This window comes from Dryas octopetala, chromosome 9, assembly GCF_963921425.1.
Source record: "Dryas octopetala chromosome 9, drDryOcto1.1, whole genome shotgun sequence".
In the NCBI taxonomy this organism is placed as follows: Eukaryota; Viridiplantae; Streptophyta; class Magnoliopsida; order Rosales; family Rosaceae; genus Dryas; species Dryas octopetala.
The window spans coordinates 17,858,703-17,877,103 of record NC_141374.1 but is presented as its reverse complement, the minus strand read 5'-3'; the positions used below and the strand labels follow the sequence as shown (position 1 = coordinate 17,877,103).

The following is an 18,401-nucleotide window of genomic DNA, read 5'->3' as shown; positions in this document are numbered from 1 at the left end:
TCTAGGTAACCTAATGGAACTTTCAAGAAGAAAAGAGGAAGCATAGAGTTAATTAACTTGTTTGGAATGAAGTAATGGATTACATACCTTAAAGTTCAGCAAAAGGGGAAATTTAAAAAAAAGAAATTAAGGAGCTGGGTTTTAGACCCTTCTATCGTCTTAAAAAGAAAGTTGAAGTTCTTATTCATTTGTTTTATTTTGGTCAAGAAATCTTAAATTTATGCGCTGTAATTTCCTCTCCACCCTGCAGGCAACAATAAGGGGGTGTACGTATTGGTCCTATTGGATATGGAATTCGGTGGAATTTTAGCCACTCATCACAGCTTTGAATAAACATTGAGTGCCAATGAAAAAGAAAGATAAATTCTATATATACTAAACGCGCAGATGAGGATTACTGTAGCTAGACTGTAGCTGGAAAATTCTATTTGGCCCTTGGGTTTTTTTTGCTGTGTTGGTGGGGGTTGTAATTTTCGAGGTAAGTTTGGCCTATGTTTGTCTTTTCATCACTTTTTAGTTCCTGCCCTTTGTTTTTCCGTTTTTTTACGTCCCGTGCCATTGCTTTCTTTTTCTTCTGTTTCCCCTCTCAGTCTTTTTTTTTTTTGATCTGCGTGCCATTCTGTGAATACTTGAGTTGGGTCTGCCCTGTTTGGTCATTCACACCACTGGGCTTTTGCCAAAAAGGGTTCGCGTCTCCCTCTCTCTCCTCACTCACTCTGACTTATCTCTTCCCTCTCCCGACACTGTCTCTCTCTCTCTTCCCTCTCAGTCTCTCTCCATCGCCGTCACTGTCTCCGGCGGCGGATGCGGGTGGTCTTTGGCCAATCTTCTTCGTCTCTTCATCCTCTTCCTCCTCATACCCTTCGTTTTCCCCAGAACCCAGCCAACCCGAGAACCCAGTTCATACCAATTTGGGTTCATCGGCGTTGACTCGCCGTTCCCGGTGGTGTCATGAGGCCGGACCACCTGGGCTTCGTTCTCCTCGCCTCGGGGAGTCTCTCTGTGCTACTCACTTGGGCCGACGATGCTTCACGACAGCCTCCAAAGGCCAGCGGCTTTCCCGTTATTCTCCTCTTGGCGTGGGTTTTCTGCTGATGTGTTCGATTCAGACTCCAGAGCAGAAATGAAGGTATACTATTTTGCAACTGGTTTGGTTAGCATCAATCTTCCCTCACATGGCTTGGTATGGTTTTCATGGGTTCAGAGTTCTATGCTTTTTTTATGAGGAATTATTGTTGGGATTTTGTTAGTTATTTTGTTCACTCATTGAGATGTGTAGGGTTGAGAAAAATGGGGTTTCGTTGAGGTGTTGTGACCTTCATGTTTTTTCTGGATTTGCGTTGTATTCTGCCATGTTTATTTGGCAAAACCAGTACATGTTGGATGATGCACAGGTTGTTGAAAAGCGACTTTATAGAAATCTCATTGTTAGAAAAATTTTACAGGGATTTGCTGCTGAAGTACAAGTTTATGTATTTTTCTAATTCTGTAACCACTATGTTAAAAAGCAGACTTTTGAGTATATAATGTGTGTACAGGTAAATTAAAATGCAGACTTTAAGTATATAATAAACAGTGAGCATGAGCACATTAAAATTCACCAATGTTTCTATGATTTGTCAGATCGACTAGCAACACTTCTAGCCAAGGAACGAACACATTCACAAGCCTACATTGGATGCATGAAGAAAGGACCAGTGATCACTTACCCCAAAATGAAATGGTAAATGGGTTTTCATATTATCGTTGCAGAGCTTTAACCTGTGAGATTGATGGTTTATTTTTCCTAATTAATCTGTCCATGATTTATTTTTTTTATGCCATTAACTGATGTTGTGGTTGATTTTATGTTGCTCTATCTTTTTTAATAAATGAGCTCAGTGCCTGATTGATTGAGCTCAATGTAACTATTTTGATCTGGGTTTTTAAATGCAGGCCAGTTCCAGTTTGGTTATTGAGAAAACGAATGATAATAAATAAATAAATGCATATAACATAAATTTTTGAGTTTTTGTTTTAGACTTGGAATCTGGGATAGCTCAAAATTATAATGGGTTGATTTTGCCTCTCAAATTTTTGGAGATATTGATTGTGGAAAAGCTTGGAATACTATTTCTTCGTTATTTACAAGCAGACTGAGAATCAATTCAATTTTCATTACTGAATTTATAGCTTAGTCTCTCACATACAGTGTGGATTTGACTCTATAACTACATTTACATTCTCAATATCTATTTGAGGGTTCAAGTTTCGTCTTCATGAAAATCATGTTATCTTTTGTTGTTAGTCAATGACATGGTACTTTGCAGTTTAATTACTGGGAAGGGAAGCAATCATAGTTAATTATTTCCTGTGCTTTTTCAGGTCTTACTACATAGTCCAACTAAAGTTGAAGATCAGGTGAAAAACATTGTAAGTGGTACTTCTGAAATTATGAACTCTGATACCACAGAAGCACTGAAACACAAAAATGAAGTTGTTCCTGCAAAGGCTGTGCAAAATCCCCGTGAGCGAAGACCAGCCTTGGGTTATTCTATTTTTTTTTTTCCTATAAGAAGCACTTTGTTACATCCATATATGGCATGTCTTAATAAGCACTTTGGGGGAAAAGAAATAGACTGGATTTATTATCTTGATTACATTGTATATTAAATATAAATCACAGCCCTATTTCTCACCTTTGCACATGTCTTCTCTCCTAACCATAAAACAATTAAAGCCTTCTAGGTGTGTGAGAAGTTGTTATTTATGTTTGAGAATTTCACATTTATAGTTTCATGCTTGAAAATGACTTACTCATTTATTATACTGAGTGCATTGTATCAGAGATATGCAAAGCAGTCAAATCTTTTGGTTTTGTTGAAGTTGAAACTCCAGTTCTGCAGGTTTGTCAATAACTTCACAGTTTCATAGTTGCATGGAGTTCTAGCACAGTTGATTTGATAGACTGTTTGGCCATTTTCTGATTAGAAGTAATTTGTTTATTTATTGCCTGAAATAGTTAATTTATGCTTATTTTTATGATTTTATTCTGATGCCATATGTGAATTGCACAAGGATTATATATACCTGAAACTTGGTTTTTAATTAATTTGATCAACTAGGGAGCAGCTGGTGGAGTGGAAGCTAGCCCATTTGTTACGTACATTCACTTGGAAGGGAGCTGTATTTGTGAATAGCGACTGAGCTCCACTTAAAGAGAATGTTGGTGAGTGTTTTTTCTTTTTTATAAAATTCATACATTTCTCAAATTAAAATGAGAGAATGTTGGTGAGTGTTACATACATTTCTCATATTTTCCAGGAGAGCAACAGAGAAGTTTACATAAATAGAGGCAGTTTGTAAAATTTAAATAATATATAAAAATTAATACATCTTAAAAAATGTATGTAACATCTTCAATTAAAAAATGTTTGTACAAAATTTACATTTATGATGTACTGTACATTTAAACAGTTGTTCTCTGTATATATGTATTCATCCATCTTTTTCTTGGGCTGGCCCATTTATTCCGATTTTTTGTGTTATGTATAGCAGCCTCTAAATATCATTAATTGATTCGAACCATCCAATATGAAATCACTGCATCTTAGCTTGCCATGATATGTTAGATATTAATTGAATCATTGGATAATTTAGAAATGTTAATGGTCATGTTGTTGGTGATTTGTGATGGCTGTGATGATTTTGATTGTTGATGAGTTGGCTTGAGTTGCCAAAATAGTTTTCATATTATCTGTCAAAGGCTCACCATTTCTTAAGCTACAGGGACAGAACCGGACAGAAACGGTGAGCTGTCAATTTCTGTTTTTTGTTTCTTTCCCTCTTTTACTTGGTCTTTTGTTGGCAGCAAACAGAGGCCAAGCCAATTAAATTCCAATTGACTATTTGATCGCAACATTTTATTTTAACTGGGTGTTCATTTTGTGAGCTTTTGATTTTCTTGATGTTTAAGATCTGAATTTCATTTGCTATTGATGTCAATGTTTACATACATATTTAGATTTTCATATTGGTGTTGCCCACAAGCAGCTTTGTCTTCAATGTCTGTAATCCTCAGGCTCAAGGTAAAGTCTCCACTTTTTTCTCTCCTCTGATCTTTCTACAATTTGTGTAGATTAATTGGTACTGTCTCTGTTCCTAATTTCTCTTGCTCTTTTAAAACCATTTTAGGAAGCTGTTTTGATCAATTAGGGTGACTAAATCTTCTACTATTTGATAAAGATTTGGATTTAGCAATCTAACAGAAAATTGTGAGATGCCAATTTATGTTTTTTTGTTTCTTTCTCTCTTTTACTTGGCCTTTTCTTGGCCGCCAAACATCGGCCAAGCCAATTAAATTCCAATTGACTATTTGATCCCATGTATTCTTGGGACTTTATAGCATTAAGGGGTCAGAAAACTAACTTCAGTAGTATGGAATGCAGGCATTTCATTAGAGAAGGATGGGAGGAAAAATTCCACACCCGCGGCACCGCACAGGCACATTTACTAGGTATAGATTGATAAGGAAGAAAATATTATAGCCTACTATGTGTTTAGAATTTTTCTTAAACTACTTTTATTGTGGCTGAGTATGCGATGTTTATTTCGCTTACGTCTTGATCTGAAATAATTTGAGTTATTTTTCCATCACAAAATAATATAATAAACTATATTTTCATCTATATATATATATGTCACCAATTTTATATACTCAATCACAATTATCTTTTCACTTTTCTCACCTGCAACAACACACAGGCACAATAAATTGTTTCTCTTATAAATTGCAACACCTCAAAGACATGCTTTATACTTCTTAAAAAATTGCATATACGACTATAAAAATTATGAACCAAACTTTGAAAACTAATTTCCAACTTCCTCTGTTTATACTTCTCATCCTCTATCTCCAGCTTACTGTCCCTCATTTATTGTGAGATCTTACATTAATGTCATTTTTAGCAATAGGTTAACTTCTCCTGTTGTGCAAAGCTTCTTTTCATTGGTTAACTTCTCATTCTCTCTTTCTCTCTCTCCAAATCTTTATGCCTTGGTTGAAAATTCTCTTCTTTTTTTTTTTTTCTTTTTTTTCTTTTTTTTTTCTAAGGCTTCCTTACCTTGCATTATTGTGAGATTTTTAGTTGAACTTTATTTTTATGCATGAATTAACTTCTACTGTTATGTAAAACTACTTTCAATTCGTTAAAGGTGTTCCTTCTGATTCAATGGCTTAAATTGCTAGAATCATTTTTGCCAGCCTCTTTCGATCTTGCATCTTATCAATCTCATTCAAATAAAGTTTTTACATTCATATGTGTTTTTATTACACGTTAAAGAATATGTCTGCACTTTTAAATTACATGGACTGAAATTTTACCATTATACACACTAACAAATTTTTCCATTATACACACTCAAATTTTACATAGACTCAACTATCTGCTTTAGCTCAAACATTGCACAATTTATTTTGTTAATTAAGTGGTTTAATGATACTACTTACATTCATTCATTTATGTTTTACTGTTACTTACTCTATCATCAGTTTCCAAGAGTCAATTCTTAATGTATTATGCAAAAACAAACTATATACTTTGCTGGGCAAATTATTTTTAGGCCAACATTGTTTTCAAAAAAAAGCATGTACTCCACATCATTTTCACAAAATGTGTACGTGGAAACTTTGCATATATTTTTTAATACCACTCGGCCCATTCAATTCCTATTCAAAAATATCATAATGTTAGTTAAAATTAAATTGAATTGATACTACTTTCAACTACCAACTATTGTTCAGTTCAGAGACTAATCTCAACTGATTAAACAGTCTATATGCATTTTACAATTTGACAATTCATATACACATACTCTAATTTTCCACCAATACAGAGAAGCATCCACCTGCAGGAGACACAACAAAGAGGATGATCAGCCCAGCAACACTGAACAAAAATCTTCTCAAACCCATACATCCACCCCTGCAGATCCATAAAACAACTTTTCAACAGTGAATCTTGCTCTTTTGTTATGTATCACATACAATTATATAACCAAGTGTTGTAATATTTTTAGCATGTTTGCTTTATTAAGATATCAACTATCTTAATATGACAACCAGCATAAAAAACATACTATCAACCACCATTTTGTAACTTTAAATGCATCAGCAACATTGATGCTACTGTTTAGAAACATGTTTGTTAAATTTTGTTAATTTAATTGAAGTTAAAACTCCAGTTCTGCAGGTTTGTCAATATCTTCACAATTCCATACTTGCACGGACTTCTAATTTAGAAGTAATTTCTTTATTTATTGCTTGAAATAGTTAATTTCTGTTTATTTTTATGATTGTATTCTGATGCCATATGTGAATTGCACAAGCATAGCTATAACTTGGATAGATAGAATATGAATTTTACAAACCTTAACAACATTTCCAAAATTTTCAACTTAAATTTTATAACGCTCAAACAGATTTTATAATTTTTTCAGACCAGCAGCATCGCGCGGGCAAGAATACTAGTAAATAACTAAAGAAGCTCCCTTGGTAAGTTAGTTGAGCCCAAGATTAACTTTTATAACCAAGCATTAATTTTGGGACATATAGATTGCATAGTAATATTGCTTATATATAGTAGTATGTAATAACATAGTTGTACGTTCACCAAACAAATGGCTACCATATTTGGCCTCAAAAGTATAGGCATGCTGCCAGTGCTTGTCTTTCTCTTCTCTTCTACTTGTATGGTTCTTTCACATCCTTTTCACAAGCTACACTTGCCATCACACGCCAGAGGTCCTGTGTCCCTTGCCTTTGACAAAACTGGTGGAGGACCCTATGTGGGTACTTCGGATGGTAGAGTTCTTAAGTATGAAGGACCTCATGCTGGTTTTGTAAACTTTGCTACCACTTCATTGAGAAGGTAACCTTTTTGTGGAAAGAAAGAAAGAAACCCTCTAAAGCCAAAATGAAAAACATTGTATACAAATCTCACAGTGGAAATTCTATAGCAGGAATTCGATCCATATGCCATTCGAACCCTTTTTTTAGCCCTGAATATGATTACGGGTTCATTTTTTACAAGTAGAGTTTAAATTTATGAATCACCATTCATATAACATACAAATTTCTGTTATAGATGAAATCATCTCACATTGTCAAAACAAAGCTTGAATTGTGTCCACAACTGTGTTTGCTGTTTTTGTTTCAGCTTCACTAAAATGTGCAGAAGGACTAAAAACACAACTGTCTGGAATCTGCAGACTTCGACTGTTACAGCCACTAGGCTGACCAAAACAACTAGGCCAGGTTTTTTGGGCCATGTATGTGGAAGGCCACTAGGCTTGGGTTTTAACAATTTGGGGAACAAACTCTACATTGCTGATGCCTATAAAGGACTCTTAGTCGTACCCCTCCGAAACCACACGAGAAAGACTACAGAGTTTGCAACCAAACTTGCCACCAGTGCAGAGGGGGTGCCATTCGGCTTCCTCAATGCTTTGGATGTCGACCCTACAACTGGAACCGTTTATTTCACGGATGCTAGTTCTGTCTACGGTCCAATGTATATATCTAATCATATATGTGTACTTAATTTGCTATTCCTTGGTTAAGAAAAAAAGGAAGAAGAAAAGGTTCATCCATCTAATATGTTCTTATAAAAATTTGCACTGGCTCATTAACATTATATACTAGAAGCTTCTTCTATGCATATGTATACTGGTTCATTCATCCCCTTATATATAAACTGCTAATAATATGATTTTCATATATTCATCTTGTAGGGATCTTCTTAAGCCAGAGCTTCACTACGATGCAACAGGAAGGTTTCTGAAATATGATCCCAAGACAAAACAAGTGGAAGTGTTGTTAACAGGGCTTTGTTTGGCATTTGGGGTTGCGGTTAGTAAGGATGGTTCATTTGTCCTAGTCTCTGAACACACAGCCAATCGAATCCAGAAGTATTGGCTCAAAGGTCCAAAAGCTAATACAACAGATATGATTGACTTTAGTACCGGACCTCTGGTCAACATAAAGAGAATCGTAACCGGAGATCATTTTTGGGTGGCAGTGAACCCTCGTCGTTACAAGAAAATATGGGAAAATAAGATGTCAACCACATGATGATGAACAGAACGGAGCCTACTGCAGTTCAAATAGATTCAGTTGGAAATGTGATGAAGCAGTTTACTCTTGGGGATCAATACGACCAATCCATCAGTGAAGTTCAAGAGGTCAATGGGGCACGCTATTTAGGATCTCCTTATAAGAATTATGTTGGTGTTTTCAAGATTTAAGAGGTGACCCTGCAGGTTCTACCAAAGTGAAAGGCACACAGCATCAATAGCAGTAGGCAGTAGCAATTAAGTATATGTTGGTGTTTATGATTATAATATATAGTCATTATATATCATGTTGAGTTTTGCTTCCCTAAGTGGCCACCCGCTACATTTGCCTCGTGATGTTAATTTGTTAGGGTCATCAATCATCATGTTCCTATTTTGTATCCATGTATGTTCTGCTCTAATGAGAGTGTCCTTATTTATATGGATGTCGATTGTCAAATTAGGTGACTAATGTTGCTTTAACTAGCTAGCTTCTGCAATTCAATTCCCTAGCATTCTCTAGTAGAAGCTACAGTTGGATTTCCTTTTCAAGAACACAAGCCAAACTTGCTTCTAGCTAGAGGAGGCAAATAGCTTGTTCCATAATCTTTGATTAATCCAGGGCCCACATTTAAAATAGTAATAATAATATTAATAATTACAATTAAATAGAGTGGACTCCACAGTTTGGGGCTGCATGCAGCGCCTTGAGCATGACGATGATGGGGCGTCATCCCTTCCCTTTGGTAAGGGAAGGGACGGTTGCAGCCCCATCCTCCTTCCAACAATTTAAGCTACTTCAAAGGACAAAAACACCAAAAAAATTTCCAGAAGATTCAATCCCCAGAATTTTCAACATTGTGATTTGCCCTCACAGTCTGTCTTTTACCTTTGTTAAGTTATGACTCATAGGCCAATCATATATATTTAACTAAATAGGAGTCCCATTAACGCAATGAAACTTTAAAGAACAACAGAGTAGTTAATTTATAGGTAGCACAGAGTAAATTATTAATAAAAATAAAGGACAAAGTCCAACCCTTCCTAATGTCTTTTAAAGAGCGTTGAACTTTACTCACTTGTTTTATGGGGTACAATTCATTACTTAACTTCTTTTATTTTCGTCTAGAAATGTGAACTAAAATTTATGTGCCGCAATTTCTTCTCTACCAACAGTAGTATTAGATTTTTAACCAATCACTTACCATAACTTCCTTTTTCTGGCCTGAAATCATTTTTCATAACTTGGACTACCGTTTGGTGCTAATGAAAGGGAAAGAAAAGAAGCTCCCTTGGTAAGTTGGTTGAGCCCAAGATTTAATTTTTACAACCAATCGGTAATTTGGAATCTTGAGAAATATTGGTAATTATGTTCCTCCTCATCCCCCTTTGAGAGTGAGATTATGTATAAACACTTCCTATATATACTAGTCTGTATTTATTATAGCTCTTCATTAAAAAAAAAAATGGCTACTATATTTGGCCTCAAAAGTATGTGCATGCTATCAATGCTTGTGTTTCTCTCGGCTTTTACCTCTATGGTTCTTTCAGAGTCCTTTTACAAGCTACCCTTGCCATTACACACTAGAGGTCCTGTGTCCCTTGCCTTTGAAAAAGCTGGTGGAGGACCCTATGTGGGTACATCTGATGGTAGAGTCCTCAAATATGAAGGACCTGGTGTTGGTTTTGTAGATTTTGCTGCCACTACACCTAAAAGGTATTCTTAACATTGTTGTATGAAAAGGAAGCTTTTAATTTCTAGTTTCTAACCACACTGTATTTTTCAGCTTCACTTCAAGGTGTCAAAAGAACCAAAGCATAACTGTTGTTTCAGCTAAAGGAGATATGGACCCTATATGTGGAAGGCCGCTGGGGATGGAGTTTAACAAGTTAGGGAACAAACTTTACATTGCTGATGCCTACAATGGACTCTTAGTTGTGGGATGTAATAGACTCTTTCTAACTCTCGAAAACCACAAGAGAAAGGCTAGAATGGTAGCAACTACACTTGTCACCAGTGCAGAGGGGGTGCCGTTCCGCTTGCTTAATGCTTCGGATGTTGATCCCCAAACTGGAATGGTTTATTTCACAGATGCTAGTTCCGTCTATGAGCTAAGGTATGTATCTTCTTTTTCTGCATACATATTCTGCTATTAACCATAATTTGTTCCAAAATAGAAGAAAAAGCTCATCTTATTATACTTTTATAAAACTTGTATTGTCTCATGCATTTTTATATCTTCATCTTGAAGAGATCTGCTTAAGCCAGTTGCTCGCCACGATGCAACGGGAAGGTTGATGAGATATGACCCGCAGACAAAAGAATTAACAGTGTTGTTAAGAGGGCTTTCTTTGGCAACTGGGACTGCAGTTAGTATGGATGGCTCATTTGTCCTAGTCTCAGAATTCACAGCCAATAGAATCAAGAAGTTTTGGCTCAAAGGTCCAAAAGCTAATACATCAGAAATTATTAACTTCAGTAAGGGGCCTCCGGTTAACATTAAAAGGACCATAAACGGCGACTTTTGGATAGCAGTGAACCGTTTTGAAACTAGGATGAGGCATAACAAGGTAGTCCCCTTCCCTGTGCCTATTGCAGTTCAAATCGATTCAGTTGGGACTGTGCTGAAGAAGGAGGTAAATATTTATAATCAATACAACTATACATCCATCAGTGAAGTTCAAGAGGTCAGTGGGGAACGCTATGTAGGATCTCCGTCTGCGGATTTTGTTGGTGTTTACAAGATATAAGCTGTCCTGGTTCTACCAAAATGAAAGGCACATATATATATATATATATATAGCAGCAGTAGCAACTATATATATGTAAAATAACCAATTACAACTTGCTAAAAGTTGGGTTGTAGAGTTTTCAACTAGATTATATATATTTTGATGTTAAGGTCATCATCTTGGCATGTTGCCTTTTTGCCTATGTTTCAATTTAACTAGCTTCTGCAGTTCAATCCCATAATCATTCTATGAAGAAGTTCATATGGACTTCTTTTTCAAGTACATAAGTCAAACTTGCTTCTACAAGAAACATTGGCTTGTTCTGTTCTTTGTCAAAATCAGGGAACAATTTTTTATTTATTTTTTTATGTCTATTCTTACAAAAACAAAATGATATATATTACAATGAAGATCTAATAGCTTGTGTGTAATATACTTCGCAGAATTAAAACTAGATATCAGATAGTTTGGGTCTTAGTTACTGAGTAACTGCGGCTAACTCCAAGGAGTGAAATAAAATACTTGGGGATGCCAATCATTCAAGCGACACCTATGATACGCACTTTTGGGGTTTGGCCTCTTTCCCATTTCACGCTTCTTCAAAGGCTGAGACTCTTTTTCAGCCTCCAACACCATTTTATGAAACTCAGTTGGTCCACCAGATAGAGCTCTAGCAATTCTCATAGGATGCTTACCCAGAACTCTTTTCTTGTCATTGATTTCTGCAGCCACCCGGTCTGGTACAATGAATGAAATTCCAAACCTACGTGGTATGGTTCTTACACTGCAAAAATTCAGCCTTTTCTCCATAATAGGCTTTGGTGGTATCTGTGGAATACCCAATTGTTGCCTTATGGAACTCTGCTTGGCTGCAAAGACACGAGCCACAGCTCTCGTTGAGTCTCGCTTTCTCCTCCTTTCTTGTTGTTGTGTGTTCCTGTTCTTGTCCATGGTAGTATGGTACAAGTTGGTTCATGGGACTGCGAAATAGAAGCTAGCTCTGTTTGGTCAGATGAATTGCCATTAATATATTTCACAGAGTCCACTTAAAATAACAAGAAAGTTGTTTTAACAATCAAAAGTTGAAACTATGGATTTTCAAAAGCCAATGGTTTCTTTTGTGTGATCCAACTGCTGCTAGTGGTATGTGGGGTTTTGACTTTTGATGCTCATTACATTATTGCTTCATTCTTGTTTGTGTGCTTAAACTAAATAAAGATATTCAAAGTGAATTTAACATGGACATATTCAATGAGAACTTATACATGCTATGCATATCAAACATTCACACTGCTTTGCTTTGATTTTTTTTTTTTTTTTTTAAAGGGACCTACTAAATCACAAAAGGAAATTGAAGAGAAATATAATTAAGTAGAGAAAATAATTAAAATAGTTGATGACTAGCTATCAGGAAAAGTTTGTTAGTATGAAGTATCTTACTTACCTGATCAACTTTGCATATGATGAGTATCAGTATATTGGAGAAATGCATAGAAGGATCAAAGTGAGATAAATATCTGTATAGCAATTGCAAAGATATATAGACACAGAGAAATACAAAAAGTTGGATATATATATTGAAAAAGGGAAGTCTTCTCAAAGAAGCTAGCTAACCATTGACCAAACTTTCTCTTTGGATTAATTAATACTATCATTTATGACTATCATGTATCAGTAATTTGTAATTACATACAGGATAAGAAATATATGTATATATATAATTTGGCAGATTTAATTAAACTGTGTCCAACAATTTGTTAATAATATGTTATGAAAAATAATTAGCCTCCTGTTTCTGTGGGCTATTTCTTGAGGATTTATGGGGTCTTTGGACGAAGACACCTTATCTGGGCCCATAAATAATACCCAATTGTGGCCCTATGAAAACTCCATTTGGCAGCAAAGGCACGTGCCAGAGATCGCGTAGAGTATTGCTTTCTCTTCCTTTCTTGGTGGTGTATACGTGATTCATTGGACTGCAAAACAGAAGCTCTCTTTGGTCTCATGACTCGCCATTTATTTCAAGGAGTGAACATATCAGAAAGAAAATCAAAATCAAAATGTTTGACTTGAGGAGAAAAAACAAAGACTATAGGTTGCATGTCTCACTTAATTTGAGCTTGTTATAAACTTCAACCAATCAAACCCTTGTATTTGATAAGCACCAAGAGGTCCAACACAATCGATTTCTACTCTGTAGATAATTAAAGCACTGCATCTACTACAGGCATACAAATTTTATTGTTGAAGGAACTTTAATTTCTCTTAGAGCATGTGCATTGTTAGGCTAAATGCAAGGCTAAAGGCAAGATTTAGCCCAAAATGTGAAAAAATATCTACATTACTGGGTCAAATGCAAGACAATTCTTGCAATGGGAAGATTTTTTGCTAAATTTGGCCCAAAATCTTGCTATTGCCTTTTGCTTTACCAAGACAAATAGAGCCCACAAGAGAGAAAAGCAACTGATAGTGAAATAGTGGAGTCTACGTGTCGGTGCGCGATTGGAGAGAAGAGAAGATAATGTCTTCTTGTGGGAACAATGATATAATTATTAAACTATATTAATTTATAAATTTTAATTTATATAATATATATGAATATACTTAATAAATTAAATATCTTGTCTTTTGCTTTTAGCCTTTAACAACGTACAAATTTGTGCATTTAGCCAAATGCAATAGCTAAAATCTTGCCTAGCCTTGCCTTTTGCCTTTAACAATGTACATGCTCTTAGGCTGGTGCATAGCATGATATCTTGTCTTTCGTTCCTCCTCGATCTCCCACTCACAAGGATAATTACACCAACGTTGGAAAGGACCAATAACAATTTTCTCGAGTGCAACAGCATTTTTTATTAAGTACATCACATATTGAACAGCATCCTTACGACCACGTACGAGACCCTTTTTTTTCTGCTACCTTGAGATAGTGATGGGGGACTTTGGAAGCGTTCTCGATCTATTTGTTCTGCTCTGTCAGTCAAGAATACAAACTGCACCAAGAAAACAACTTAATTATTAGTTTACATGCAACAAGTTTCACAAAAGGTGTAATCTTGAAAATTTTTATTGATTAATTTGTAAATGACTCTAACCATTAATGGCTAGCACACTGCCAATTGCAAATTAAGTGAGTTCATGTCGTCTTTGTGGAAGTGGGAGTGTGAAAAGGTGCAAATATGTGTCTGGAAATCATTCCAAGTGAAGTGATGGGCAAATAGTACGTGTAAACCCAGATTCATAGACAACATAATGGAACATGTCTAGCTATTACCCGAAAGCTAGATCGAGTTATAATATTCCTCTCTACTTTTCTAACACCTCAAGTAACACTAAATATGGGAACTAGGTACAACAATTACCATTGTGAGAAAAAGAGTACTGAGCGACCAAGTAGTTGGTGAGAACTTAACTAGAAACAATACACTGAGTTACAATCAAAGAAAACGGCTACTACCTTCTAGCAACAATAAAAAACTCATGTTTTGAATGGATAGAATCTGCATATTAAAGCTGGAGAGACAGAGATTTGCTCTTGTACGTTGAGCTATCTTGGAGGAGGAAAGACAACCCTTGTAAAACGTACAACTTCTTAGGCTTTATGATCCTTATATCTCGTGAGCTCTTCTAAACGTACTATATATGATTGTCTGGCCTCCCTTCTAGCTACCAATTGCTCGCTTTCCTCAAAGACAATTGTGGCATTGGAAATTCTCTTGCTTTTATTTACCTCCTTTATAGCATCAGATTCCTCGGGTGTATAAACAATCGTCATGTTCTTCAAGTTGTTAGCATGCTCAAGGATATACCTTACAAACTCGATTGCATCATTACCCCCATGTACATGTATTTTCACCTCCTCAAGCTTATGAACAAAAGCAAGGTTTTGTGATTTCCAATATTCCATATTAAACCTAGAACAACCCTAGAAAGGCAAAAAGGCAAAATGCAACAAGGAAATGATCAATTGAAATTAAGTTTCCAGACAAACAAAAATTACAAGAAATTAATAATTTGCAATATATAAATTAAGGGCAATGCGTCATTATTAACCATATATGGCCAAGATTCCAAAAATGACAAATGGAAAATCACAGAGGGAGGGAGGTAAGACATTTACTTACATTGGCTGCCCAATTAATCGACAAAGCACTCAAATTAGGCATTCCTCTAAAAAGAGAGACAATTGCCGGGACTACGACATCAAGCAAGCCCTTAATATGCATAAAAAAACAACAAACATTCTCAAATATTGCTGGCATGGAACCACCCTGGAACAGGACCTGCAAGTTATAAACACAAAACCGAAATAGATCGAATAAGAAAGAAATTAACCCAAACAATCTCTAAAAAGAGTAATCAAGGACAGTATATATGCAAATATATACCATGGCGATCTCTTGACTTAGACTGAGACCTTTAACCCTGCGCATATTGTGAAGAACCTCAAACACGACCTGAAAGTCATCTACTTGAGGATGCAGATCAAGCACAACTACATCTAAACAATTTGGTATCTCCAGATTTTGGGGAATCAACCAACCCGCCGACCATTCCAAACATTTAAGATTCGGAGCAACAATATCTAGATGAGAGCGGTCTTTATAATCGCTCACGTACTGAAATGTTTCCAAGGAGGAGCTTTGGATGGCAATATTATTTTTTATCCCACGACAACTGAAAAGACATAATTCCTTAATGCATTTGCAGGAACATGAGACCCATTTGAGAAACCCCTCACGTAGCTCAACATTTATCAGTTTCAAGAATACGAGATTAGAGGAAAAAGTAGGGGGAATATTAAGAATTACTGGAATACCCAAGCCCAAGACTAGAACCCTCAAAGATGCACAAAGAAGAACACACGACGGTACTAAAGGAGTCTTGTCACATTCTTCATCTATATCTAAATCAAGATGAAGCACTTCAACATTGCACCTTACTGCATTCTCAACCCATGTGAGCATTTGAAAATGTTCATTCCTACATATGCATGGTGTTCTTCTTTCCCTGTCTTCCCCTACAGAATGACTCTCCCAAAGAACACGAAAGCACTGTATCTTATTATCCCCACGAAGAAACAGAAACCTATCCAGAGAATGCAACAGCCGTATCCGCTTTTCACATGTGGATGCACAAACATAGTCATCGTCATAAAGATCCAAATCCAATGACGGAGTTGATAGATAAAGTTGTCTGCTTCTTTTGGACACACAGCCGAAACGAGTAAGGTCTTTTATAGAAAGGAACGAAAGAATGTGATGGGAAATATCACATGGAAGATTACCAAATATGTCTGTCTCAGTAAAACCTCCTTCACATTCACAACTTGCAGTAGCCATAACACCAGATTGGAAAATCAAAAACTAAACGAAGAGGAGAAATACCTGGGGTCAGTGGGTGAGTGAGGCTGTGAGGCATGGAAAAAGAATGGGACAGCAACAAAACCTAAATGAAGCTTGGAACCCACGAAAACCTTCGAGTGGAGAGCGAGAAGGTGAGGATTTATACAAGGGGTTGGTAGTTGAGGTGGGCTGAAGTTTGGGCTAAAGGTAAGCCCAATTGGGAAAGCCCACATTCCTTTTAATCTGAACACACTGTCACCGGTGGAAATTCTGAAAGGACCCACTATTTACTTCCTAGACCCCACAAACTCACTATTGTTTGCTTTTTAAAACCGCTCATGTGGGGTTAATTTGGTTACATTAATTTGTTAATTTACGAGTTCTTTTCTATTTGGGCTTTCTTTTCTTTCTCCAATGAGGAACCAAATATAGGGTATGTGCTGCCGTGCTGGAATATGAATGATATTGACTTACTAGATTGCAGATGCCCAAATGCTTAGTTTTTGGGCATGTCAGACAAATGGACAATGACATGGATATATAATATGAGATACTTGAAATGGACTTAATGAGCTTGGCCAAAAAAAAAAAAAAGAAATGGACTTAAATGAGAACATTATGTTATTATGTACCATGCCAGTAGAATACAAGGACCCAACTTGAACATAATAGAACTTTTTTTTAGTTAATAACATGAACCAGTTTCATACATATGTGTGTGCATACATATCCGTATCTTGTGATGACCAACTGAAATCCATGTTTCTTCAGCCGTTGAGTTAAGGCCTGAGACTGAGAATACCGCCATAGGATACATGCTGAGACCCGGCATACAATGACATATTAAACTCCTGAACTTCACTGATTCCCTCAGTACCATAAGCTCGAGCAAACGACACCACTGACAAAATCAGACCCTGCTCACTAATTCTAACTCCAAGAGGCAAAATGGGAGGTTTTGGTGGGGGTGGGGGTCCTAATAGAGTGTTCACTGCCACCCAAAACTGCCCTCTGGAATTCCTTCTTATGTTATGTGGTCTTCCCCGAAGTAAACGAAATATATCTGCCCTATTAGCTCTTGGACCGGTGAGCCAAAACCTTATAATCCTGTTAGCCAGTAACTCAGTCACAAGCACAAATGAGCCATCTCTGCTTACTGCCACCCCTGCTGGTACAGAGAGATTTCTTAGCAACACCCTCACTTGTTTGCTTGTTGGGTCGTACTGGAATAGGCTTCCTGAACTGTCTCTGCTGGCAACTAATGCTTGCCAATCTCTGCAAAAACATGTGCAAGATGTTAATCAAATGGCAATCTAGAGTGCATGTGTGTGTCTCAGACATAAATAGAGAGTACCTTAATCTGAAATTAGAGCTAGCTTCTGTGAAATAAATGGTCCCAGTTGTTTGATCCACATCCAAACCCGATAGGAAATTGAAGGGAACACAATCAGCAGCTGTTACAAGTTGTTTTGCAGGCCCTCCATTTGGACCCACAACCATGAGTCCATTGTGAGCATCAGCTACAAAGAGCTCCCCCGTCCGGTAGTAAAAACTCAATCCTAATGGCCTGCCACAAGTGGCCTGAAGTCCTGGATCACTAGTGCCATCACACCTTGCCTTGGTCCTGAACCAGTTTCAAAAAGAATGCAATGACAGTTAAAGTAGGTCTAGATAAGCAAAAATTCTTGCAATGGATGTATGCAAAGTGTTTCTCACATTTTACCCCACAAGTCATGTGAGAGGACATTGTATACATCCATTGTATGCAAGAATTTTTCATAGATATGATCATATGAGCACTTTGCCTAAAACTTTTACCTATTTGGTCAAGTGTATACAAAGTCTCCCTCACATTCACCCTGACGTCGGTCAAGTGAGAGTGACATTGTATGCACCCGTTTTGTCTAAAATATTTACCTATTTGGTCCCGTGTATGCAAAATCTGTGAAACGATCAGTGGTCTGTTGATATTTGAGAATTCTACCATCGGAAACGCCAGTATATGGTCCTCTACCATTCAAATCAAAGGCTAGAGACACAGGCCCCATAAGTGGTGATGGCAGTTGGAGCCTTCTAAAAACATTTGACACAACATTAGAGGGGAAATAGGTGAGAAAGATGAAGATGGAGAGCACGGCTATTTTTCGGTGACAAAACATGATTGCTATGGTTGAATGATGCTCATAACCAAATCATATGAAGTATTTAAAGACAGAACAAACACTTCAATCC

At 36.6% G+C, this 18,401-nt stretch overlaps 3 protein-coding genes, 1 long non-coding RNA gene and 1 pseudogene across 12 annotated transcripts; 3 read left to right on the top strand and 2 right to left on the bottom strand.

Moving 5' to 3' along the window:
• The first annotated feature begins 730 nt into the window (after positions 1 to 730).
• On the top strand, positions 731 to 6,221 carry LOC147275126 (uncharacterized). Of its 9 annotated transcripts, none has more exons than XR_015119747.1 (8): positions 731 to 1,129; positions 1,624 to 1,723; positions 2,365 to 2,412; positions 2,827 to 2,885; positions 3,112 to 3,208; positions 4,004 to 4,067; positions 4,428 to 4,495; positions 5,875 to 6,221. It is a non-coding gene; the product is annotated as an uncharacterized LOC147275126 (long non-coding RNA). The 9 variants fall into 9 exon arrangements; XR_015119743.1 differs by having other exon boundaries at positions 3,105 to 3,208; XR_015119748.1 differs by having other exon boundaries at positions 3,105 to 3,789.
• Positions 6,222 to 6,657: 436 nt separating this feature from the next.
• Positions 6,658 to 8,110, top strand: LOC147275125 (protein STRICTOSIDINE SYNTHASE-LIKE 11-like). Its single transcript, XM_086228389.1, has 3 exons — positions 6,658 to 6,908; positions 7,197 to 7,550; positions 7,771 to 8,110. Exons 1-3 carry the CDS (start codon positions 6,658 to 6,660, stop codon positions 8,108 to 8,110), a joined length of 945 nt encoding a protein of 314 aa, XP_086084515.1.
• A 1,519-nt stretch (positions 8,111 to 9,629) lies between these two features.
• On the top strand, positions 9,630 to 10,842 carry LOC147275124 (protein STRICTOSIDINE SYNTHASE-LIKE 12 pseudogene; annotated as a pseudogene).
• A 2,846-nt stretch (positions 10,843 to 13,688) lies between these two features.
• Positions 13,689 to 16,166, bottom strand: LOC147275123 (putative F-box/FBD/LRR-repeat protein At1g78760). The gene is made up of 4 exons (XM_086228388.1): positions 15,213 to 16,166; positions 14,949 to 15,107; positions 14,555 to 14,749; positions 13,689 to 13,817 (listed from the first exon to the last, which is right to left on the bottom strand). The coding sequence occupies exons 1-4, from the start codon at positions 16,164 to 16,166 to the stop codon at positions 13,689 to 13,691; spliced, it is 1,437 nt and encodes a 478-aa protein (XP_086084514.1).
• A 782-nt stretch (positions 16,167 to 16,948) lies between these two features.
• On the bottom strand, positions 16,949 to 18,328 carry LOC147275122 (protein STRICTOSIDINE SYNTHASE-LIKE 11-like). Its single transcript, XM_086228387.1, has 3 exons — positions 18,087 to 18,328; positions 17,524 to 17,793; positions 16,949 to 17,444 (listed from the first exon to the last, which is right to left on the bottom strand). Exons 1-3 carry the CDS (start codon positions 18,326 to 18,328, stop codon positions 16,949 to 16,951), a joined length of 1,008 nt encoding a protein of 335 aa, XP_086084513.1.
• Positions 18,329 to 18,401: the final 73 nt, after the last annotated feature.

Bases quoted from the DNA above. Each gene is read 5' to 3' on its own strand.
- LOC147275125 (XM_086228389.1), top strand. From the start codon at position 6,658: ATGGCTACCATATTTGGCCTCAAAAGTATAGGCATGCTGCCAGTGCTT. The intron at 6,909-7,196 runs GTAACCTTTTTG...TTTTTGTTTCAG, and splicing joins GCTACCACTTCATTGAGAAG to CTTCACTAAAATGTGCAGAA. The intron at 7,551-7,770 runs GTATATATCTAA...TTCATCTTGTAG, and splicing joins AGTTCTGTCTACGGTCCAAT to GGATCTTCTTAAGCCAGAGC.
- LOC147275123 (XM_086228388.1), bottom strand. From the start codon at position 16,166: ATGGCTACTGCAAGTTGTGAATGTGAAGGAGGTTTTACTGAGACAGAC. The intron at 14,750-14,948 runs GTAAGTAAATGT...TTGCCTTTCTAG, and splicing joins CGATTAATTGGGCAGCCAAT to GGTTGTTCTAGGTTTAATAT. The intron at 13,818-14,554 runs GTAAATAAAAGC...TTCTTGGTGCAG, and splicing joins AATCTGATGCTATAAAGGAG to TTTGTATTCTTGACTGACAG.
- LOC147275122 (XM_086228387.1), bottom strand. From the start codon at position 18,328: ATGTTTTGTCACCGAAAAATAGCCGTGCTCTCCATCTTCATCTTTCTC. The intron at 17,794-18,086 runs GTAAATATTTTA...AAACTGGTTCAG, and splicing joins GCATACACGGGACCAAATAG to GACCAAGGCAAGGTGTGATG. The intron at 17,445-17,523 runs GTACTCTCTATT...ATGTTTTTGCAG, and splicing joins AGCTCTAATTTCAGATTAAG to AGATTGGCAAGCATTAGTTG.